At 43.8% G+C, this 25,231-nt stretch overlaps 3 protein-coding genes across 6 annotated transcripts; 1 reads left to right on the forward strand and 2 right to left on the reverse strand.

The window, feature by feature from the left end:
• Positions 1-409: 409 nt before the first annotated feature.
• On the reverse strand, positions 410-9,668 carry CSTF1 (cleavage stimulation factor subunit 1). 3 transcript variants are annotated; one of them, XM_065645899.1, is made up of 8 exons: positions 9,459-9,668; positions 8,638-9,089; positions 7,908-8,075; positions 7,142-7,337; positions 5,425-5,702; positions 4,420-4,617; positions 3,452-3,842; positions 410-1,977 (listed from the first exon to the last, which is right to left on the reverse strand). In XM_065645899.1, the coding sequence occupies exons 2-8, from the start codon at positions 8,755-8,757 to the stop codon at positions 1,718-1,720; spliced, it is 1,611 nt and encodes a 536-aa protein (XP_065501971.1). In that variant the 5' UTR covers positions 8,758-9,089; positions 9,459-9,668; the 3' UTR covers positions 410-1,717. The 3 variants fall into 3 exon arrangements, with proteins under 3 accessions (XP_065501971.1, XP_065501970.1, XP_065501969.1); XM_065645898.1 differs by having other exon boundaries at positions 8,638-9,184; XM_065645897.1 differs by having other exon boundaries at positions 8,638-9,668.
• Positions 9,669-10,257: 589 nt separating this feature from the next.
• AURKA (aurora kinase A) lies at positions 10,258-16,158 on the forward strand. 2 transcript variants are annotated; one of them, XM_065645664.1, is made up of 9 exons: positions 10,258-10,315; positions 11,179-11,180; positions 11,415-11,694; positions 12,283-12,361; positions 13,052-13,243; positions 13,881-14,019; positions 14,393-14,541; positions 15,180-15,354; positions 15,973-16,158. In XM_065645664.1, the coding sequence occupies exons 1-9, from the start codon at positions 10,258-10,260 to the stop codon at positions 16,156-16,158; spliced, it is 1,260 nt and encodes a 419-aa protein (XP_065501736.1). The 2 variants fall into 2 exon arrangements, with proteins under 2 accessions (XP_065501736.1, XP_065501735.1); XM_065645663.1 differs by lacking the exon at positions 11,179-11,180 and having other exon boundaries at positions 10,258-10,311.
• Positions 16,159-17,208: 1,050 nt separating this feature from the next.
• On the reverse strand, positions 17,209-24,555 carry FAM210B (family with sequence similarity 210 member B). The gene is made up of 3 exons (XM_065645682.1): positions 24,421-24,555; positions 21,754-21,926; positions 17,209-20,365 (listed from the first exon to the last, which is right to left on the reverse strand). Exons 1-3 carry the CDS (start codon positions 24,553-24,555, stop codon positions 20,149-20,151), a joined length of 525 nt encoding a protein of 174 aa, XP_065501754.1. The 3' UTR covers positions 17,209-20,148.
• Between the last annotated feature and the right edge of the window lie 676 nt (positions 24,556-25,231).

Genomic DNA, 25,231 nt, shown 5'->3' on the forward strand with positions numbered 1-25,231 from the left:
ATGATATACAATATGAAAAGAAAGAAAGGTGCCAATTTCAGGATGGTTTTGCGTTAATAAAAGTCTGTTTCTACACTGCAAGTTAAAAGACCACAGAAGGAAGCTTGAGGTGAAAGTGAGCACGCTGCTAACTTACCAACCACAGCACTGGTTGAATATATAAAGCACCAAAATAGTACGTTATAAGATGAAAATTAAGTTTCATTCTCTACCTCTCTTAAAAAAAACCCACCCCACAGTCTATAGTGTAAATCTATAGTTATACCTGATTCAGATGCAAGACAACAAACTAATTCATCAACCTCTAACACGTCCCCAAATACATCACCTTCCAATATTCAATTCCCATTTGTAATATAGAAAACTAATGCATTTCCTTTTTATATATTAAACAACTTTCAAACGGTAATCTTTATTTAAATACAGACAAAACCTGCACCCTCATCAGCCCTTGACAAGACACTTCATCAGTGGTAATGGGGAGTTAATGCAGCAGTAAGAACCACCTTACATTTAAAAATGCTCATGAAAGCAAGTGCTGTACTTGTGACTCGAAGCCTCCCAAAGGTGAAGCCCAAGAGCACTGCACACAGATGCCTCAATGAACACATTTAAAACTTTGCACAGGCAACGATCTGTAAAAATAAGTAGTGAATTTTCAAACTTCCAGGTTTAAGCACAGGGTTTCTTAATGATCTGTACTTCTGTTGGACAGGACGAGGTCTGGGAAACTCAGGACTATTAGAGTAACAGGGAGAAGAAACAGCAAGTCTGGGTTTTTGAATAATAGAAAAAAAAATTGTAATTCAAGTGCTATGTAACAGACAGAATGAAAATTCCTCAATAAAATGAATTGAAGTGACACTTCTGAGGTACACATACAAAACATGCACAACAGTTTCTTTGAGACAATACTGAAGGTCTCTATGGCAAAATTTTTCTTTTTCACACGTTGCAGCACCGTCACATTTTACCGTTGCATTGTGCACATTCCTGGAAAATACTATGATTTGAGATCCCACTTGTTAAGATAAATTCAAAAGAAGGCAAGATTTCAAGTCTGAGCTTTAATACCAGAACTAGAACATCATTTCTTGAATTCATCTAAAGAACTTAAAAACCTGTTTCAAATTCTTATGGCACAAGGCTGGCTCAGAATTGAAGATCCACTTGGCCAATAAAAAAAAAAATCCACTAAAAAAAACCCCCAGACTAAAAGATACAAACCAGAGCTTTACAAAGAATGAATCAGAACTGAAGGCAGTTTAAGGCTTCATTAAAATATTTGCCAAGTTCTGCTGTTACTTGTGTAATCCATTCTTTAAACAGACTTGGGTGGGATTGCACAGATAAAATGCAGAGCAAAACTGGCTCCTACTGTCCAGTTTGACCAAGATACAGTCACATTATCTTTCGCAGGATTTAGAAAGACAGGAGAACAAGTTTAATCCTCCCTGTGAGGATCATTTTATTCTACCCCCTCCCCCACTCCTTGAGAACAATTACAGATGACTTACAAAAATTAACGCCAGACACACTAATAAAAAAAAATTAGTGTGGGGCAAAACTTAGTCTCAGTATTTTGATATTTTTCTGCCACGTTTGACAGAATTAAGAAACAGACACAGCGCAGCTTTCATCTAGGCATCTGTTGGCAGTACAATCAATACAAGTTGATATCAATAATCTGGATCACCACTGTTTTATAAAGCTGTCCTTAGTCTGTCGTTGACCTTCTGTACCAAAATCTCGCCCTGTAGTCATCACTGCAGGTCATGAAGCCAGGGTTGGTGGGAGAATGGACAATGCAACGGACAATGCTGTTGTGCCCAAGAGAAAGAAGATTTCTCCTTTCAGCAGTTCTTGAATCCCAGCAGCAGAGACTTATGGTCCTTTCGTCTGGAAGCAGCACGTAATCTTCCGTGTGGTTGAAGACAGCTTGTGTCCTGTGTACTTGTCGTCCACTCAAACCGGCTCCTAAATATATGCAGCAAAATATTAACCCAAATAGGATCAGCTTTAGGAAGTTTCCAAAGACCTAAGAATAAACGTCCCATAAGTATCAATTTCTGCAGTCTACAAAGTAGCGTGATTTTCTCCATTAGTCCACCACTTTCACGTACAACAGGTGAATCAATAATGAATATTCCTTTGTAGTTATATGCACAGTAGATTCTAAAATTCCTTAGAAGACAGAAAGCTTAACTACTCCGAGTGTGTCAGTCAAGTCCAACCACTCAGGATGAGCGCGGCCACTTAACTTTAAGAGCACTTTTGCCTTACATTTCTCCTATGAGGCTCACAGCTGTAACTAAGGGAAAAGACCACAGATATCCTCAATATCAATTGCAATTTTTGGTTTTACTATGTATATATATCATATGGCACATTGTATGGCCAAACTTGGCCACACCTTCCCTCCATGCCCTTCAAATAAAACGTGTGTTTCATATATAGGCATTTACTTTGCAACATGCACACCTGCATCCTACCTGAGATTTTGCAGAAGTCTATTGAGGAGGTGCTGCACCCTGCTGGCTGCGAGCAAAATAGAGCTTGCGGACAAAAAAGGACCAGACACATCCCAAAAGCTGATACACAAAGTTTTCAACATCCTCTCCCCTTTCATGCTATGGCTGCTATTGCTTAAGCAGGTTACTGTTTGACCCAAAAGCTTCCCCCTCTCATAGCTGCTACCAACGCAAAGCTTCTGCATCCTTCAACAGCTCGTAAGTCCCGCTGAGGGCAGAGCACAGTACTGTTGGCAGGCGCCCAGGATGACTCCCCTGCACACAACCCCATCCTTCAAAAAGAGAAACAAACCAGCTGTAGCTAGTTCTCAGAATATTGCCATGGCTTACTAGAGCCATCTTTCACACAAGAGTCTAATGGTTAAAAGAATTCCCCCTGTCTGGGTGGGTACTCTGCAGGAAAGTGGCAGACTCCAGCCAGAAAAGGATGAGCTGTTACTTTTGACTCCTCCAGTTTAAACTGTGCCCCTACTCTACCAATAAATAGAAAAGAAACAAAATCAAAATGATCATCGGCAAGAGCAACGATGCAGTTTTAATCATCACTGTTTCTAAAACATACTCAAGAAAAACTAGAGAACAAAACCCTCTGCACAAATGCCCTAGTTCTTAGAGCAATGTTCCTTTTTACTTTTCCATAATTTAGTGATAGCTCCCCTCCAAATCAACGGAGAAATGATGTCAGAAAAGTCTCCAAAATCTACTCAGACTAAATACATTTAAACTGACTAACATACAAGAATCACAGCTTCTCTTCTGGACTGAGCCTGCATTAAGTATTTTCAAGTTTGGGGAAATTTATCCTCAAAGCAGCAGTCTTCCAGTGCCTTTAAGAATTACTATTTTCTAACGATATTACCATCCCTGCTGTGGGTCGGTACCTGAAAAAGAAGGTACCTGGAAGGTCACCTACCACATACCTGTGTATTTGACCAGTGTCCGACCAGTGGATATCTCCCATAGTTTAGCTACAGAGTCTTTTCCACTTGATAAGATATACTTCGAATTTTTGGAAAAAATAGCAGAACAGACTTCAGCTCCGTCATGTGCCTTCTCAAAAGTAGTGATGCAGCGATTTGAAACACCATCCCACAGTTTGATGCATCCATCCTTACTTCCCGTCACATACATGTTTGCACTTGCGTTGTAATTTACTGAACATATGGCATCAGTGTGCTGATCTTGAGGGTTGCAAGACACAAAACACTGGAAAGTATTGATATCATACAGTCGTAAAGTAGGGTGCTGGGTACCAACAAGTATGAAATCTCCAGAGGGGTGAAAAGAAATTGAGCGCAACATCTCTGCTTCCTGTTTGATCAAAAATACATAATTGGTGTAAGAAAGGAAAAAACCCCCTGAAATGGAAGTGTCAATTCTGGTCGCATTAAAGTGCTAACAAACTAGTTTAATTATCATCACAACGTGTTCTGTTTTTGCAAAATGGAAAGTGCTTCCTATAGGATTAAAATGACAGGCTACCTTTAAATGTGTCATAGCTTTTGTCCCACAGCAGCTTGCAGTGCCCCACTCATTTTTGTGATACGGCACAAAAGCAACGGGCAGCTTTGTCAGCCAGTCACGCACCCCAAAGCCCAACACCACGTAACCCCAAACTCTCCTCCAAAATAAAGATAATTGACTTCAGAGTTACCCATATTAGATTAGGTCTAGATTAATAAAAAGCAGACGGGCACTAGATTTAAACGCTATAGGTATCCATTATGCACGAACTCCTGACATGTAATTGCGATAACGTCTGCAAATTTCGTAGCTGCATACTCCTGCGTACCTAACCAGTTATAAACTCCAGCACAATCCAGCTTGCTGATCCCTCAGTACTTATACATTCAAGCTTTGCTTGTTCTGAACTGGTACTGGATCTAACCTGTATATATTTGAAGGCTCTTTTGGCAGAAGGTTTTGAATAATCAAACAATTTAAGTGTGTAGTCCCTTGAACCAGACGCTAGGATCTGTTCTGTTGGATGAAAAGCTAAACATGTAACTTCATCCACGTGATCGTAAAGAGTCCGAATAACAGGGTGATTTTCCATGTTTTGCTGTGCTGTCTCATTCATCATGACCTACAAAGAACATTCAACAAAGGTAGAGTGTTAGAAAGGAGAACATGCTTTGACAGGAAAAGTAGGTTTTATACTTGCTCATGTGGGAAACAACAGCTCCCTTTCTGACACGACTAGGCACACAATCACTATTATCTTAATTATTTGAAGGCCCATTATATGGTGTTATAAGATCCCTCTATCTTCACAAAGGTCAACTGACTTGCTCAAGGACAAATTAGTTTCAGTAGCAGAGAACTGATGCAAGCAAACATATCACCTTCTTCGTAAACAGCCCAAATCGACATACTGTATTGCTGCAAGAATTAAGAGAAGCTGCACCAACCAGGAAAACCGCAACTTCTACTCATGCAGGATACTGCTGAGAATTTGGGTGTACTCTCCGCAAAAAAACCTCCAACTTTTAAATGGCTACCTGATAACTATATTGGAGAAAAAATGAAGCAAATAAATATGTATTCTGTGAAACAGTTCTGAAACACACAGCCACTGGAGGCTGTAGAAGCCAAAAGTATAAGTGGCTTCAAAAATTAACTGTGTTCATACAATATAGCAATTATCAGCAACTATTACAAGTAACTTCTGGCTCAACTCTGCAGACTGCTGCCGGAAGCTACACAGGTATACTGGCCCTGTTTCTTCTTCCTTTTCTTCAAGGGTACTTTATGAGCCGCTGTTGGAGTAGGAAATACAGTGAGCCAGACATTTAGTCCAACCCACTGAGCCAGCCGCAAGGCGCAGACATGGCATGAAACATACCACACCTCAAGAATTCAAAAAGTGGTAACGATTCAAGTCATATTTTACCTCAATAGGCATAGCACTTTTGGCCAACATTCTCTCTGTATCAAGAATTTTTATTGAGGCATCAGCAGATCCCGTAGCTATCAACTGTCCGTCTCTGCTATATGTAGCTACACGACACGGTCCTTTATGAGATGTGACATAACAAGTCTCATATTCAGAAGCCTCAGGAGACATGGTCTGTACATCTGCATCAAACTCCAAGTCAATTCCTGTGCCTGGAGCTACCGTATCTGACCGTCCGATTGCATATTGAACAGCACTGTCATCGTTCTCCATTCCTGAAAAGAGAGAAGTTGATGCACTTAAACTGCGTTAACGTTCTCCTCAGACAGACACGCTGTGGCCAGATCTGCGCTGCAGATTCCTGTGACAGCAACGAGGTCGGTTTGAAGAGAGGCAGACCCTGCTGAACAAAGCTAAGCTGGCAGAGCAGATTTAGTTCTACAGAGGTGCTTCTCCTGAGAAATGAGGTACGTTGTCTATGCCAGAGCAGAACACAGCTCCTAAAATTAACTGTTGAAACACGACCAGCAAATATTGTAGGATGGTAAGTTCTGATAAATGCACTGACAATCAGTTACTGAAAACATCGACAGGCCTCTAGTCAGCTTTTCACAGAGGGAGAATCAAGCCCCGACATTATTAAATGAGATGTGAAGTAAATAACTGAAGCATTTACCGATTTTTTTCTTTTCTGCTTTATTGCATTGAAGAAAAAAAAAACCCAAACACACACTCCATGAACAAGTATCTCAGCATTGCAAATGGAAATTTTTGCTCCTCTTCACACCCACTCTACAGATTTTTATTTCTTTTTTAATTTCCTGGATGCAGCTAGAGAACAAGGACAATTCAGCACTGCAAGTGGTAATGGGACAGACACAAGAATTTTCAGCTATGTGCCTGTGATCGAATGCAAAAGAAAAGTTTTTGTTGCTATCACCTACAAATTGCAAGTCTAGCGTTCTTATTTCAAACAGCCACAAGGCTTCACATCTTTATACCCTTGGAGCTCAACTCGTTCAGGCAGCAGAACCAGTTCAGTTACGGTACAGACACAAAGTTAGGGCAAGATCTCTTCCAGGGACTTACTCAGCTCGTTTCAACAGCAGCTCAGGTGTTTTGACCACCTACCGCGGCACAGATGCACTTTCAAAGAGAAAGATACACAGAGAAAGAACAGGCAACACCTTTGCTGAGACCCTAAACTGTGGAGCTTATTTTCTTGAGACTGACATATAAAAGCTAATGAAGATTGCAAATGGAAGGGTTTGCTCCCTTTCCAACACTGTCAGGAAGAATCATATCGAAAATATTTCTAAAGATGGCAGAGAACTGTGCGGGTCAACTTTCTATGAGGTCTGTGGACTCAATGATCCCATTTACTGGAGTGTATTTTTAGAAGGTTGCTAGTCACGCAGGACCCTGGGCAGGTATTCTTATGTGTTACAGAGGTTCAAACAAACAGGTTTTGACAATACTCAGGGATTGGTTTTGCTTTTAACGCATACTAAAGAATGAAACATAGAATTAGAACGCCCTTCAAAAAGTGCCACAGAGGCAAAGGCTGTTTTTAAATATACAAAAATATGCTATTACTACACATAACCTTTGCATAAAATGTCTCTTTTCAGCAACACTAACCTGCTAATTCATAAGAATTTAAGATATGGATTTAGAAACGGAACTTTTATGTTAGCTTCTTATTCCGGCTTACCTAACTTAATTAGGTGCAGCAGTTGCTCAGATGGTGCACAGACTGATTGTGGTTTTATCTCATTTATCAAGCCATTGGCAATATTTATGTATCCATCATATAGCAGCTGACTAATTATCAGTTTATAAAGTTGCTGACGGTCTTTCAAACTGACTTTTGTTCTATACATTGTGAGCAAGGACTGCCTTGGAGGGGCCTGAAATAAAGAAAGAAGAAAAAAAAAAATCACATACAAGAGAGTCACACGGAACAATCGCAACCTTTTAATAAAGCACATCCCGCTGGGTTTCAGCGCAGACACCACATACTACCATGTTTTAGGTAAGAATCAGATGCAGAATTGGAGAACAAAAAAAAAAAAAAAAAAGGAAAACCTGTTGCACTTGTTTGCAGCAGAAATGCAAATCTCGGCAGGGCGCAGAGCCCGGGCTGTGCTGGGCAGGGAGCGCAGCGAGGATGCGCTAGCGAGCGGAGCGGCTGTGCCGCTGCCTCCCGCTCAGCACCGGGGGGCGAACACCGCGAACCGCGCGGGAACCGACCGCCCCCCGCCCGGCCCGGCCCGCACCCCCCGCGGCTCCTCCCGCTGCCGGCGAGACCCAGCACCGGGACCAGCGACCGGGCGGGGAGGGGGCGTGCGGGACCGGGGCTCACTGAGGGCGGGGAGCGCTCAGAGCGGAGCGCGGCGCTCACGGGAAGCGGGCTCCCAGCGCCGCGGAGGGCGAGCCCCGGCCCGGGCAGCGGAGCCGAACGCGATCCCGGTACCTACCGGCCCTTCCTTCTGCCTCCCTCGCTCTCCCCCTAAAATGGCGACCGGAGCGCGGAGCGCATCGATTGGCGGCGGCGGCAGGGGCGGCGGCGGCGGCGGCCGGGACCGCAGGATACTCCTCCGCGAAGGCTGCTGCATCGAGCGCCCGCAAATCGATTGGAGGCGACTCTTGAAGGAGAGAACGGCAGCATCACATGACCGGGATACCACGCGCGCGGGTCCCGGCTGTGTCACGTGGCTGGTGACGCGTACAGGGAGCCCCCCAGCGGTGGGGCGGGGCGGGGGGGCAGTGACCCGCCCCGGTGTCCCCTGTGCTCACGTCCCGGTGTCCCTTGTCTCCCCGCCCCGGTGTCCCCACGCCCCGTTCGGGGAGGCCGGGGTCGGCAGGGCCGGGCCCAGGGCAGGAGGCGGGCAGCAGGCCCCCGAGGAGCGGCGGGAGGGGCCGGCTCCCAACGGGAGGGTGGCTGACAGGAAGCGGGAAGGCCCGGGGTTCTTTTGTATCCCAAGCTGCAAAGCTCGGAAACGCCCCTTCCGCTGAGCCACCGGGATCCCAAACACAGGGACGCCAACGGGCTGTGAAATAACAAGTTGCTGGCGCTGAGCGCTGCGGGCCCCCCCCCGGCAGTCCCAGCCGCCCGGGCAGCGCAGTCGCAAGCGCCTCACAAGGTGTCAGAGCAGGATGAGCGCCTGTCCCCAGCGCTCACCGCCACCCCCCCGACGTCCTACTCACGTCAGCCTCAAGAAACGGCAGTCGAAGCGGCCGCGGGTCAAGCAGGGGGGATGCCATGCTACCCACGCCCCGTGGCAGCTGACGTCTATCACACGCCGCAGCGACACGACGACCCGACATCTTCTTTTTCCCTATCCTGAATCCCTTGTAAACACCAACACACACACTTAGGGTTGCCTTCGCACTTGTTTTCAGCACCGCAGGGACAGTTAAAAGTTGCCTTCGATCGGGGTTCTTCAAAGGCCCGAAGTACTGAACCTGATTTCGGCTGCCGCTCGTCACTCGGCGGCCAAGGTCCCCTCACAGGTGTGAGCAGGACCCCTCGGCAGCTCAGACAGCACAGCAGCTCCTTTGACGCTGCTGCTCACCAACAGCACTCACTGACCGCGTCGTCCCGCTGCGTCTCCAGAGCCTGCGCGGTTGTGGAAGGTGCCGCGGGCCGTGGGTCACCGCTGGTGGGACGCGAGGGGTCCGCGGGCTGGCGAAGGTACCTCAGGTGCGCTGGGCGTGCCGGGGCGGGCGTCCCGTTGGCGCTTGTCCTCAAGAGCTGGCGGCACGTGGAGCGCTGCCCTGGGCCGCACGTCCGGGCGCAGGCGAGGCAGAGGCCTGCTGCACCCCTCCGCCCTGCCGCCCGCTGCTCGGGGCTGCGAGCTGCCACCCGGGGCACCTACCTCGGCTGGCTGGACACAATGGCCCCGGCCCCACTCGCGCTCGGCTCCACGCGAGGTGGCAGCACCGCCTCTCCCTCGGCCCGGGCCGGCGGGTGCGTGTGTGGAGGAGGAGAGGGAAGAGGCCGGTGCCTGGCAGGATGCGGGACTAACCTGAGGCCCTTGCCGCCGCCGACGCGCTGCGAGGCCTCGGTGGCTGTGAGGAGGGGACGGTAGTTGTAGCGTTGCCACAGGTGGGTGGTCTGGGCGTACGCGATTTGCGTAACGGAAGACCCGGCCAGGCAGAGACTTCGCGGAGAAAAGTGAGTGAGCGGGCGCCGATCCACGCACTTGGAGTACGGAAGGAACCAGCGGCGGAGCGACGGTACGTAAAGTACGCAAGTAGCGCAAACACCGCCCTCGGGGCGGGCGGGGGGACCGGCTCGGGATACGCAGCAGGCTGCCGTTGCGCATGCGCCCCAGAGGCTCGCGGCGGCGGGGCTCGGCCTCGCAACGAGCGGAGCGTGCCGAGAGCCAATCGGCGAGCGGGCCGGTTGAAAAAGAACCAATCAGCGGGCGCGGCTGGCGGGAGAGGGGCCAATGGCGAGAGGCGGTAGTTTAAAGGGTATTTAAGGGAGGGCGGTTTGAATTCAAACAGCCGCAGCGGTCGGAGGGAGTGGAGCTGGGGTGAGCGGTGCCCGGGCTGCGCGCTGGGGACGTGGGCAGGGCCGCGATACTGGGGCTCTGCTCGCCGGAGGTGCTGGCAGGGCCGGGCCTGGCCGGGGGGAGCTGTGAGGGCAGGCTGGCCGTTGCGGGGCAGCGGTGTGCTGCGGCGGGACGGGCCAGGCCGTCCCGGGCCCTGCCGCGGGGCCTCCCGGTGTTGGAATTGCGGGGGAAGGGGCTGCGTGTTCTGTGGAGCTGATCCCTGTTCGCTACGTCTTACCTGTAGGCGAAGCTCTTCCTCCCGGGCATTATGGACAAGAATACAAAAGAGAACCATTCTCGGTGCTCCGGTCGCGCTGCCAAAGTAAGTGACTTGTTGGGTGTGTTTCACCTGATCACACCAGAGCTACGGGTTTCAGACTGTATTTTGTAATTACTTACTGTACTAAATAGCAAAATGAGGAAAAACTGTTCTGAAACAACGTCTTAGCTGTGCAGGGAACAATTGCCAAGGAGTTATATTAACAATAATTAAAAAAAAATAAGTTTAGTATGCCATACTTGAACTGAGAAATCCTCCTCGTATTTTAAGTATAATATAAGATCCTCTAAGGAGAGAGCAAATGTATGTAGCCAACTTATTCTAGATACAGCTTCCAAAAGCAAGCACTATGTTAATGTCATTATTGACATGCCCCTGCAGCAGTACTCAAGACCATCCTGGTTACATATTATTTTCTATATGCAAATATAGGTAGTTTCTCACTAGTTTAGCTTAAAACCAAGCAGGTCCTGGGAAGACTTCAGAATAGCATAAGCAAAACCTCTTTTTAATTAAGCTGTCAATGCATTATTTTTAGTGAACTGAACGAGAAGACTAAATAATACCGAGGGGAATAAAAAATAGTACAAACTGTTGCATAGGTGTCATTAGAGGGTCAAAAATGTGAGAAGCTAATCATTAGCATTTGAACTTCACTATAGGTAAAGTATCCTAGAACAACCCAGAATTTCGTAAATATAAGCCTAAACTACCTTCCCTTACTGGAAGCAAAAGATTAAAAGCAGATAGCTGAATCTTACTAAATCAACTTGCTTTGTTCTGCTGAACTCCCATGGCAGTGCAGGGTATGTTAAGACAAACAGCATTGAAGGAAGTAGTGACTCAAAGCAGTGTATGTTTCTATAGCAAAGATCTGCTCTCTTACCACCTTTGGCTGATGTTCTGCAGAAGTGTGTGGAAAAGTTCTTCTGCTAGCTATAAATAAGTATGCTATTGAGAGAACTGCTAACTTTTTCTTGTCAATGTAGAAATTTAAGAATGTTTTCATTGCTAAGCCATAAGATCAGACTACCCCAACATTTCCTGTTAATGTGCTTTGTGGTTCTTTTTATGTTGTACTGAATGGGGCCATACAAACTATGGTATGCTATTCTACAATTAATGTATAATCTTTTCTTTTTGAGGTTGCTAATCCCATTGAGGATGGCCCGAAACGTGTTCCCGTGTCTCAGTGTTCTGCGCAAAGCCGGTCACTCAACAGTGGTGTGCCAGCACAACGTGTTCCCTGTTCTTCAAACTTTGCCCAGCGAGTTCCTGTGCAATCACAAAAACCTGTACTGTCAAACCAAAAACTGTCTCATAATCAGACAACCCAGCAGCCCCGACCAAGGCTTCTGGCACAAACTGCTACAGCTCAAGTTCCAAGCAAGAACAATGAAAAACCTCAACAGGCTCCAGTACCTGGTAATTCTGAAGATGATTTACATGTATTTATGCAGCTGTGACACTTGAGATACTTCTGTTCTATGAAGCAGAGAGCAGGGCAGAAAACCCGAAGCTGATGTTGATGTTGTGGAAACAGTCCTGCAGAGAAGTATTAATACTTCTGTTTGCCTCAGAATAGCAGCACATACTGCAGCTTAGATGTTACTGCACCATCCTTGTTGCCAGAATTACCCATTTAGAGCCAACATGGGTGTTTAACAGTTTCCAGATGCTTGCTAGTCAGTTATGAGTTACTGTCATTGGCATTCATATGTGACAGTTATTCCAGTATTCATGTTAATCTCTTATAAGCAAGAATATTTTTTTGAGGGGGTGAAAGCTTAATGTTTTATTTCAAGAAAGATCTTAAAATTACATTTTGATAGCACTGATAACTGCTATGCTGCTTTGCTAATAGTAAGCTACTCTAGGTTGTTTAAAACATCATTGAATATATTCTAAGAGCTCAGGCAGATACTGCACGAGGGTTAGATTTGCTCCCGTGTGAGTTTTTGTATTGTGTTCATGGGTCTGGTACATAAAGTTGATCTACTTCTCTATACATAGCAAAAAGTACTGAAGGAGAAAGCACCTCTAAACAACAGAATGAAGAAACAACTAAAAAGAAAAATGAAGAGACTAAAAAGTAAGTTGCCTGCCTAAATCCTTCTAGTCCTGTTGGATTAGGTTTGGTTTTTAACTTCCGGGATTTCATGCTGCAACTAAGTTGTAGTTAAGATGAGGCTACTTGAGCCCCTTGGTTGTGGAGACCAGTGGCCATAAACTTCACAGAGACAACATATGAAACTGGGAAAGTTTACTCTGCCGTGATAATTCTCAGGAACAAAGACTTCCTGTAATCTAAAAACTTCTGGCTAAATGAAAACTAGGAGAGAACACTGATAGCTGCTGCCCTGGTCACAAGATGTACACGTGAAAGCAAAGCCTCCTTCAGACCTGCAAGAGACAGGAGTCTAAGGCTGAAGTTAACTTGTAGCATGACTACCCCAAATAGTTCTGACATGCACTAGTAATACGTCTGTATTCAGTGTGTTGAAACAAGCCTGGCTTGCTAGACACAGACTTGATTTTGTAGTAGTGTGGTTGATGTTGGTATCTCTGTGCATAAGCTTTAGGAAGGAAGAGGTGATCTTTCAGAACTTTCTTTTTTAAAAGTCTCAGTGCGTATCTTATCCTCTTGGTGTTCTCTTAAAGACTAAAATCTAGTTCAGATCACTTAAGTATCTATTGAATGGGAACATTATAGATTGTAAGCCTAGGAGTCAAAGCCCACCCAAGTACCCAGCTTTTGTAACCTTCCCTTTTCCTCTTGCAGAAGGCAATGGTGTCTTGAGGATTTTGAAGTTGGTCGTCCTCTGGGGAAAGGAAAATTTGGAAATGTGTACCTGGCACGTGAAAAGCGGAGTAAATTTATTCTTGCACTGAAAGTCCTTTTTAAAACACAAGTAGAGGAAGCCTGTGTAGAACATCAGATAAGAAGAGAAGTTGAAATACAATCCCATCTTAGGTAAAGTTTAGTGACCTGTTATACTCTTTGCTTCATGTTCAAATAAACAAAGTAACCTTGTTTATGGTAACACACTCTGAAGAAAATAGAAGTTTCTTTTTGAACAGGTGACATCTTGAAACTGCTAGTTAGGATTCTTGCCTTTCTGCACCAACATTTACGTTCGTCTACCTTGCAATGAACTAACTTCTGGTAACATCTTCCTATTAGAAAAAAAACCCTCCTTGTTTACTGCTTGGATTTACGTGGATAACTGCAATTTCTTAAGAGTCTGAGCTTGTTTTTGGTTTTGTTTCCTGGAAAATACGCCTAACTTGCTGAAGAAATTAGTTTTTGCAGGAAGTGTTTAAGTTTAAATTCTAAACACCATAGGAATTGGCACCTTCAATGGTAATCAGCTCTTCTAGCTGCTGTAGAAAGGCATGTTTAAGACGACATGAATTAGCCAAACTCATGGCTAGCAGCTTTGATAAAACACCATCTATCTGCTATGAAGCTCCCTTAATGGATATGTTGGGAGCTGGAGAAACACAAGATGAAGTTCCTATGCTTGCTTTGAATGGGGGAAGGCAGGAAAGGGAAATTTAAAGTCATGGACAAATACCTTGTTCAGAAGAATATTTAAATGTTTTTGCAGGCACCCCAACATTCTCAGATTATATGGCTACTTCCATGACTTTACAAGAGTTTACCTTATTCTGGAGTATGCACCTCGTGGAGAAGTCTACAAAGAACTTCAGAAGCTTACCAAGTTTGATGAGCAAAGAACTGCTACTGTAGGTCTAGCTGCTTATACATTACTTGCTCTTCACATGTGGAATACCTGCAGTATAAAGCTAGCTCTTCAGATAAAGTTCTTTGTGTTGTGTGAAACTGAAATTCCTTAAATGCTAGTTTTCTTGTGTGCTTGCCTTCCCAACTTATTCCTAATTACAAATTATTGCTCAGTGCTAATATACCTACATGCAGCATTGCTCAATATTGCAAGAGCTTGGTCACTTCAGGCAAAGCCTGTATTGCCAGACTTCAAGGGTTTAAGGAATAATTTCTCTCACTTAAACTATTAATTATGCCTAGAGAAGGCTATACTGTAGCTAGATAAGCTAGAGCAATGATGTCTTTAAAGATTTGTTCTCTTTCTAAATACAGTATGTCACAGAACTAGCAGATGCCCTATCATACTGTCATTCAAAGAATGTGATTCACCGAGACATCAAGCCAGAAAACTTGCTGCTTGGCTCAAATGGAGAATTAAAAATTGCTGACTTTGGATGGTCTGTGCATGCTCCATCCTCTAGGTGAGAATGCAATATACATCTTCTGCAGTGAAATACTTCTGTTGTGAAAATGTTGGCTTTCTTGTCACACTTGTAGTTGTGGAATGGAGGTAAATGTGAACTTCCTAAAATAGCGGGGGTGGGGGGAGCGGGATGGAAATCCTTTAAGAACAGGGCCACTGCAGCAAGAGGTCTTAGTAGTCAACTGATGTAGCAGAGGAGGGAGTGGTGTTAGCCTGTTTTTTCAGCTTGTATAGTTCAAAACTTGCTGAACCTGACCCAAGTGAAGCAGGTTGGTGTGCTGCTGTAGTGGTCCCTGAGATATGGCAAAGCAGCACTCGTGTTCAAACTTCCCACTAGCAATATACTTACGACATTTCCTTAATTAGTCTGAACTGCACCTGACAAAGGAAGACTATTGATCTAGCAAGTGAGATGAAAAAGGAGGGATAAGACTGATTGCAGTGACTAAAGTGCTTTAAAGCAAAAGTAAAAAATTTACTGGTGGAACTTCTTTATCAGGTATTCTGGTGGTGCTGAGTCTCTCTCCAGGATAGACTGAGGTGCAGCTGATTTCTAGGATTAGCTTTTATCTGGCTCTTGAAATGGATCTTCTAATTGCCACAATCAGTAGATGATTAACTTGGACTTTTCTTCAGGAGAACAACTCTCTGTGGGACACTTGATTACTTGCCTCCTGAAATGATTGAGGGAAGAACGCATGATGAAAAGGTGGATATTTGGAGCCTGGGAGTTCTGTGCTATGAATTTCTTGTTGGGAAGCCGCCTTTTGAAGCAGCGACGTACCAGGAAACCTACAGAGCCATTTCTAGGGTATGTGCCAATACTTACTTGGACAGCTGAATTGTGCTGCCTTTCAGTTCTGCTGTTTTATTGAAGCTTAACAAATGGTCACCTTGAAGGATATGTATTATAACTAGCACTGTAGCAAGACATAATGATAGGCATAAAACTAGGTCCCTAAAACTGTCTTCAGTCATTCAATAGAATAAGAGACCTTAAGGTACCTTGTCTGACTTCCTTGGTTCAACTCTGTTTCTGCCTGCATCTTTTTCATAAAGCAACTAGTGCTCTCCAAATATTTCCTTTCCTAATTTATAAAATGAATATTTAACGTTCAAGGTGTTAGTAAAAATACATAAGGTTAACTTTTCCCTTTGCATACCCTAGAAAGGTTCCAGCAAACTAATCTTGTTTGAAGTACATAGAAAAATAGACTAATTTAACTTCTACAAGTAGTGAGAACTTTGTTTTCTTCAGGATTATGATGAAATTCCTTAATCTCATCTCAATAGGCATGAGGTGCATAGTCAGCGAATCTGACATTTTTCCTTTCTGGATCTACCTTGGAGGGTAGAGCCCTTTGTCTCTCTAATTTGGTAATTGCCAAAGAACTTTTACATCATCTTTGGTGTCCTTCCCTTTCCTTAGGTGGAATACAAGTTTCCTCCATTTGTAACACAAGGTGCAAAAGATCTAATTTCAAAGCTTCTCAAGCATAACCCATTCCATCGACTGCCCCTGAAGGAAGTACTTCTCCATCCCTGGGTTACAGCAAACTCTACAAAGATGCCCGTCAGCAGAAAGAGTGATGGTGTTGCTCCATCCAGAACGTAGTCTTAGCAGGGGTAACCTCATGGGATTGACAAGAGGAGTCTTGTACTGTGACTACTGTAATGCTTCCAACAGGTCTTGGGATCCAATGGCAATCTTTGGGTTGGCTGTCATCTTAAACTCTAACTGCAATGGAAAGTTATTTGACTTTTAGCTGAGGGTTGTGGTATACTTAATACTTGAAATCCAGTTACATGTGGGCCAGGTTTGCTGATCTAAGTATTAAGCCGTTGAAGGCTTTTATCACATGGTCTGTCTTGGTAATGGTTCCATGTTCCAACAAGAAGAGGAAGCTGTGGCTCTTGTTTGTTGAACAGTGCAATGTCCTGGAGACACCTGCCTCCGGACTCGCTGGGCTGCTAAGGGTATCGTACCTGTGGTGTCACCTGAGACTGAGTGAGGTGAATGCATTTCTCTTGAGTGTCCTAAAAATGATGTGTCCATTTTTGTCTATTTTGTTTTAAATGTAAGCACTCAACATTAAAAATAAAGATTTGTTATATACTGCCATCACCAAGGTTCCTTATTGCTTCCACTGGCTGTCTCTTAACCACTTGGCTTTGTCATCAGTACAGCTTGACTCGTCTATTGATCACAAAATAAGTTTACTTCCCATCTCTGTCAAAAAGGAAGCTGGTATAAAGTTCTTGCTCAAAGTGATGGTACCACAAAGTCCACGTGGTCACATGTTAATCTATAATCACAACACAGGATTACAAGTAAGTACCAAATGTGTTGCTATTTAACCTTGTAGATTTTCTACGAACACTGAAAGCTAGGCCTGCTTTTTTTTTTTTTTTATGCTGTTATTCAAAGAACAGGTTCTCAAAGCACCTGTAAGAGAAAGATCTGGAAAGTATTGTTATCAAATGGGATATGTAACAGGAACTAATCTTAATATCTGGTGCTGTAAGATGTTATTCCCTAAAATGCAGCAAGGCTCAAACCATTCACCAAGAAAACATACAAACCAACTATTTTCCAGTAAAACACTTCAAGCATACTAAGAGAAAGCAATTTATTGTATTGTCATTATAAGACTTTAAGGTCATCTTTACTATTTTACAGATCATTTTAAAAAATGGTCCTTTTACAAGCAAGGATTCTAGAATTCAAAATATATTCTCAAATTAACACATACTTTGCAAAAAACTTAATCTAAACTAATTGCCAGTAGTTTATACAACCATATTTATCTTAACAGGTAATCTGAATTCTGATCATAATTTAAATGGAGCTCTGTTTCTTTACTGCAAGAAAATCTCTAGTGCTGGTGACTTAACTTTTAGGTGCATTTGTTTTAAAATACTCCTGCTTTATAAACAAAACATTATCAGAAATGACTGATTAAATGAAGAAAGCAAGGATGCCTCATGATTATTCTAGAATTCTTTGTCCTAAACTGATAGAAAGAGAGAGCGCATGTAGGAAGAAAAAAAACCATAGGGTTCTGTGAAAAGGAAAAAAAATAGGCTCAAGTAAAACTTTCTCTTGAGAAATGCGACTGTCTCTTAAAATTTAAAAGATTTGAGCTGTTCTAAAATGTAGTAGGTAATAGGAAGGAACCAAGTACTGTTGGTTGTGCCCTTCAACTGCTGTGTAGATACTGCAGTTTTTACCTACAAAACACTCAGCAATAAGCTTCCATCCATGTAACAGGTAAAACAATTGGATTAGGCAAGGGTAAAGGCAGAGCATCCTTGACAGCCAAGCTGATCTGAAACTTATGCTCTAATTAGAACTGGCTCAGGTAGCAGCAAGCTGAAACTGGTACCCTGGACAAGCTGCCAGCTTCAGCAGCCACGCCACAAAGCTGGCGTGAAAAAGGAAAAGTCCAGTTTGTGGTTCATTTGTCTGTTGTTTGTTGTGTGTTGTTGTTAGGTTTTTTTTTTTTTGAATAAGCAGCTAGTTCCAATGAACTTGCCAGCCCTTTCTCCTGTGCACTGGCTCCACATTTCACAAGCAAGCTGAGCAGCTGTGTGTGACATAAGCTCTGTTAGTGACACAGCTTATAGCTCCCATGGCACAAGACCACAATGAAGCTGATTTTTGGTACATCCTGCTCCTAAGGCTGGTATTTTGAGCAGTGTTTAACTATGTAATGCATCTTTACATTTATGCCACGCATGGATGTGTTTGTTTTGTGCACCAAGCCTCTAGCATGTGTACCTGCTCACTGCTGCAACTGTTTCCATCTTAGGACACTAAACCCTCCCTTAGGCTTAACAGCACAGCCCCACTGAGCCCAGGCTGTTATCAAGGGGCTCTTTGTTCCCTGGTGTCAGTCTCTACACTCTGCTTCCACAGGGCAGAGTTTGCTCTGTCTTACAGAAAGCCTCTGATTAACCAAGGAGTAGCAATAATCCAGAGGTACAAGGATAGATGTGGCTGTGAGTAATCTTCCCAGAGCACAAACTGCTGCTCACTTGTGAGCCAGAGGATCCTCAGAGCATCCAACCAGCCTATGGGTTGGACTTTCTGAATGTCAAAGGAGTTGGGGTACAATTTAATGTTATGGTTGAGTGGAGATAATAGGTTGCTCACAACTAAAAGAAATCACTAGTTCCTCCTTCCCTCCCTCAGCCAACTCTCATCCTAACCACATCACTTCTTCCTCTCAATTTGCAAAATTTCAGCCAAAAAAAAAAAAAAATTACTCTGATCACCAGGGTAATTTCCTGCTACTTGACTTTAATCAGATTCCTGTATGAGCAGATCGGTCAGAGTCATCTTGGGGTAAGTGTAAGCACAAAGACAATGTAACAAGAGCAGACCTGGAAGGAGGAACCAGGTCCACAGCCTGGCAGGTCTGGCTCAAGCTAACTCATAGTCCTAAGTCTGAAACCCAGGTTTACTGCAGAACGTTTCACTGACTACCTAGTTTTGGGATCCAGTCTTTAGGTTAACTGAAAGGTGGTATGTGAATACATATACATGTGTAACTACATTCTAACAGGAATAGTGTCTCAATAGGGATATGAAAAGCACCTCTAATTGGTACAGTCAACAGTCTGTCAGACAAAAGCACAGGAATTGTTCTTGAGAAGCTCTGAATTGTAATGTCTGGACTTCAGAGGCAAATTTGAGTGTCATTCACAGGAGCAGAGAGCTGCTAGGGTTAGTTTTCATACAAAAATGTGCCCCTAGTACAAAGGCAGACCTTGGTACATTAAAAACCCCACAGATACCTTGCCTCTGACTTGATGATCTTTGGAATATGTTCACATAGGAGGTAATTCTGGTTACACTGACTTCAGTAGACTCATGATTCCTTCTGAGTGTGTAGGCATAAAAAAAAAAAATTAAATACTTTAGTAAGGCCAGTTCCTAGCCTATAAATAAAACATATTTTCAAACAATAAAATCTTGAAACATGGAAGCACCACAAAGGAGCTGTAGTTTCAGAACAGTGCATCACCTATTCTGTCTAAAACCATTATCGCTGTGCATTAATTAAGTACACAGGTACTCCCACTTAAGTTAGTTCAGCATGTGCGTTGTATTCCAAAATGGGTCACAATATATGCCTTTTATAACAGAAGAAACACCCACCTACCACCTTAGATTCCAATATGTACACTTACCAAAAGAACTATTCAGATAGTAGGATATTGTTTATTCTACAGGCTATTAGATTATTTTACTGTTTCCCAACTACACAGTAATAAACTAATGCTGCTGCTCTATTTTGACAAGAAAAAAAATTAAGGCCCCAAAAGCTAGACTATAAAGACCCAGAACTGTGTGTTCTAAAGAGACTGCTCATTGTCAAGCATTTATATTACCGCTTGCAGTGGAAACCAGATACCATTTTAACAAGTTTTTCTAAAGAAGAGGTGGCAAAAGGGAAAGAAGATAAATTTACCTGAAAGAGCAAGTAAGAAATGGAAGAGGAGGTCAGCATTAACATGGATTCAAATAAATCTTTTAAAGGAATTTAGCAATCTGAAAAGCTATGTGGGTATAGAGCACTTAAGAACCAGTAAGAAATCATCATGGATTTGGGGTGGGAGGTTTGAAGAAACCAATCTTTCGGCAGTATCGGACAATAAATGGCACAGAAACTATAGTAATGCTGATTCGGACTGGAGCAAACAATTTATGAATAGCATATGCCAACACAAATGTGCTTGTGCCAGCAGCCATTTTAGATTGCAACGATGATTCACTGAAACCAAGTTTGAAGAGAACTGCAGTCATATCCACACCACTGGGGAAAAAGAAAACAAGATTTTTAGTTTATTTTAAGGTTGCACACTAAAGAATATAAATTAAAGGTGCCATTTTTTCAGAGAATTTAACATGGCATGCTTCCAACTCTGGAATTTATGTTTAGATATTGTTAAATATTAAAAACAATTAGTTATTTCAGCAGTAGCAGCTCAAGTTACTTTTGTAGCAACAACACAGGCAATATTTTCAGATGCACTTTTTTCTTAAACTGACAAGTTCCCTGTGAAGTCAAAGATGTTCTTAGTTTTACAATTGTATAGCTGCAGCATGTGCATGGAGAACACTCAGAGAAAATAATCTATTTCTCTACTTTTGAATTTAAAAAAAAAGAAATACAAGTTTGTGAATTTGTGTTGGAAATTCATCTTCCCAAAATTTACAATAAAGTCTATTCTGTGTCTTGATGAAATTTATCACATAAATATAGATCAACCTAAAGCAAATAAGGTACTTTTTGTTAGGCTTAGCGTGTTCTAAGAGAGGAGTACAAGCTGTTAAAATGACAAGTATCTTACCTAAAATCTAGGAAGTGAAGGAAGTACTACCGAACTCAAATAAGTGTTATCCACCAGATTCATTGATACTTTCATTCTCTATAGACATAGCAGTTTTCCTCAAGGTTCCTATGTTTGGAGTAATTTTCCAAGAGAAGTTGTTACTGAAACTTTGCCCCCTTCACTGGCCAATATTGTATCTTGTAACTGGGAACTAAATCATACTTGAAAGAAAAAAATTTCATTGTCACCCTGTGCCACGATGTAGTAAACGAGAGAAATTGGGCATTCACACTGAAGCCAAGAGTGAGCAGCAGGGAATGTTTTGAGAAACAATGTGTTTCCCTATATCCTCCATTGAGATACCTCATCCTCTACAGGCAGAACTGTTGCATTCCCACCAGAAGCCACATATACAATTTCTTTTTTAATCTTGTTCTAGTGGCTGTCACCTTCTGCAGTTTCAGCTGCAGAAACTGAGTTCAACACCCAGAAAAATAAATTTATCTCTAAGCTCCAGCACTTTTGTATGGCTGTATCTGTACAGACCATACTACTGCTTGAGAACAAAAGATATCTCTGCAGAACAAAAATAAATTCTCTCATCTGCCTTGTTACTCTGGTGCAGTCTCTGCTGTTTTCACCTGCTCACCACAGACTGTGAACCTATGCAAAAAGATCATGTACCTCTACTCTCATGCCTGATGGGAGATTAGTTCTATTTATGGATCTGTCTAAAAATTCAGAAGATTACTGTGTATAGATCAAGCAGGCATAGAGTACATCTTCTTCCAGAAATAAGCATAATGGCAAAATATTTTTCTTGGCTAAACCACTACCTAGAGGCTACAGACAACTGTACAAACCTCACCTTGACACAGCCAGGTAGAAGATTCCTAGAGATACTAATGAAATTCCAACATGGAATGAAACTCCTACAGCACCATATTCTTTAAAAACTTGTTTCAGCTGCTGGGTTTTGTTGAGTTTCTTGTTTTCACCACTGGGATCCGTGGCTGCCTTTTCGGGTGATCCACCTGCATCCTAAAAAAGAAAACAAAAGTATTTATTAGCATTAAGCACAATATCATATTCTAGTCAGTTGAACCAACGTGAAATAATCAAAGAAGTGGTTTGTATACAGTGCTGTTTCGAACGCTTTGGGAAAGAGAGTAATCCGCTTTTGCTCTTTCACATCAGATGCCTACGGCAGAGCCCATGCCAGCTCCCCTTTCCCAACTATTCATATGAGCTCAGTGCAAGTTCTTACACAATGCAAGTTTCACAATTAAAAAGAGTTATCATAGTCCCAGTCTTCCATTTTATCCAAATGTGTGCCAAGGCACACCCACACTGTTGCTTGAGAGATGAGACTGAGATGCCACACAGATCTTTGCTTACACTCACTGCTCAGCTTTACACAGTGAATTCTTGTAACAGCTTTTTGTTCAAGATTAAGCAGCTGATGGCACTGGAAGCCTACATGATACCAGACTGATGCTGGCTTACTAACAACTTACTCATAGAACAGGTCCAACATTTCAGCTCCTATAAATCACCCCCTGTAGAAAGGAAGAACTGGGAATTGCTGCTGTTGTCACGGTGTAGACAGCAGCTACACAGATATGCCAGTGCTGGTGGAAATAGCTCAACTTCGCTGAAAATACTTGTCACAGTAAAACTTATTGACAGGTTTTATATCTGGGTAAATTTAAAGTGCAGAACTTCATACTAAAATATACTCCAGAGCAATCTGATAGTGCAATGAAGGTAAAGAAGGTGTATTAAGGTTTAAAGCTTATAGTCAATTTTTCATCCAAACAAAAATGATCGTTGTCTATTTAAGGAGCAAACATGACGATTTTCTTCAGACGGCTGCCAGGAAAACAGGAGCTGATGATCCACAGGGATACATAAGCCTCAGAGGAACTCTGGGTCTTCAGCCACACTTGCAAGATGGATCATAAGGACTGAAAAACACTTTCTTTGCGTTTTCCAAGCATGTTTCCATTCACTCACACTCTCAGGCACACGTCAGGCAATTTCTGAATGGTAGAGAAGCAAGGTGTTCAAAAAGTACCACTTTAGCAGACATTATGTAGACTACCCAGTACAGTCACGTCCAGAATAACATACAATTTGGCAAAGAAAGGTACTTATTTTCCATATAATTCTGCTACAATATTTCTGCTAGATAGCAAATTTTATTCACATCATTTATGCAAAGATTCAGCTTCTGGATGAACTAAGGCATGAAACCAAATCTGAAATGTCATGCTTTGTAAAGTGGTTAAAGAAATTAACCCAGAAAATAAGCTGTAGAAATTAAACCGTAAATGAGGCTTTGTATGGAAAGCCCTCATTTAACATCGAGGCACAAGTGGGTGTAAAGCAGGTCCCTGTCTCCCGCAGAAACCCAGCACACGGGTGGTTTGCTCATGTACTGCAGTGCAAAAACCAGTTGCATGTAAAGCCTTCACTTGCTTTTCCCGGAGTCAATTCAAATTTAAACAAACAAACCAAAACAATTGTACTTCACAAAAATTTTTCCTTCTCAACTCCAAAATATGAACAGAAGGTTGAAGGCACAGGGAAACACATAATTAACTGGGGGCACGTTGGTATTTTATCTCGCCCAGAGCCCGTCTGGGCTGTGAACCCCATGGCACTGCAGGAAAACCTGCCCGGGAACACCCGGGATTCTCTGTCTGTTTCTGCGTGAATCCCTAAAACCCCTTTTTGTATTCCTCACTCACCTGAAGTGCTCAGACTCCGCAGCCCACAGGGAAAACACCCCATACACACACCACAGGGTGTGAAAACACCCCCAAAAGGTGGAAAACACTTCCAGGCCAGGATAACTCGTGCTTTAATCTACAATCCGCTCCCCAACTGCCTGAAAGGAGGTTGGAGCATGGAGGGTGTTGGTCTTTTCTCCTGAGTAGCAAGTGACAGGACAAGAGATATCAGGAAAAAATTCCTCACACAAAGGGCTGTCGGGCATTGGAACAGGCTGCCCAGGGCAGTGGCGGAGTCACCATCCCTGGAGGGGTTTAAAAGGCGTTTAGACGAGGCTCCTAGGGACATGGGTTAGTGCTGGAGTGAGGTTATGGTTGGAGTCGATGATCTTGATGGTCTCTTCCAACTGAAGTGATTCTATGATTCCAAATATGTGTTTCAAAACAGGATTTGCCAGAGTGAAAAGAGAAAAGCAGAGCTCCACAGGCGTTCAAATGAGCTGCTTTGTGCCATGAATTCTTTGCCATTTGCACCACTGCCTTAGCTGCCTGTCTGCTCCTGCCCCCACCCCCGAGGAGATTTTGTTGAGAAAGCATTTTAAGAGGCGTGTAGACGAGGTTCTTAGGGACATGGTTTAGCGCCAGAGTTACGGCAGGACTCTGCTATCCTGAGGGTCTCCTCCAACCGAAATGACCCCGCGATCTCCCTGCAGGGCCGGGCCCTGCCGCCGCGCTTCCCCCTCTCACAGCGCAGCACCTCACAGCGGGGCGCCCACACGCCCTCTCCCCCGCCCACCTACCTTGGCGGAACTGCGGGCGGCGGCTCGCAGCGTTCCCGGCGGCAGCGGCGGGCTGAGGCGGGCGCGGGCGAGGCGGGAACCGGCGGCCCAGGCGCGGAGAAGCGGCGGCGGGCCCGGCCGCAGCAGGCCGTACATAGCAACGGCGCCAGCGCCGAGCGGGGCGGGCGGCCAGGCCTGACGAGCCGAGCGGGGCGGGCGGCCAGGCCTGACGAGCCGAGCACCCACCCCGCCTGGGCGGGCTCAGTTGTGCATTATGGCGAACCGCCTCTTCCTTGCCGTGGAACTGTTAGGCTGTGTTTAGCTATCTTACGGTTTTTTTAAAAAATATGTTTACCTAGCTGACATTTACTTTGCTCTCGGGATGCTTTTGGGTTGCTCCGTTCATGAAACAGAGACATATAGTGTTAAGTGCTATAAAAGATGTTGCAAAAGCTGGGGTATTTACTAAAGGCTTAGAATCTCAACATGTCTGCCAGATAATGGCAGTAGTTATAGAATCATAGAATCATTTTGGTTGGATGAGACACTTAAAATCATAGAGTCCAGCCATAACCTAAATCTGGCCCTGAACCATGTCCCTAAGAGCTTCGTCTCTGCATTTTTTTAAGCCCCTCTAGAGATGGCGACTTCACCACTTCCCACGGCGGCCTGTTCCGCTGCTTCACAATCCTTTCCGTGAAGAAATGGTGCCTAATATCCCATCTGAAGCTTCCCTGGCAGAATTTGAGGCCGTTTCCTTTCGCCCTCTTGCATGCTACGTGGGAGAAGAGAACAACACCCTCCGTGCTACGGCCTCCTTTCAGGTGGTTGC

Source organism: Caloenas nicobarica, chromosome 15, assembly GCF_036013445.1.
Source record: "Caloenas nicobarica isolate bCalNic1 chromosome 15, bCalNic1.hap1, whole genome shotgun sequence".
NCBI classification, from domain to species: Eukaryota; Metazoa; Chordata; class Aves; order Columbiformes; family Columbidae; genus Caloenas; species Caloenas nicobarica.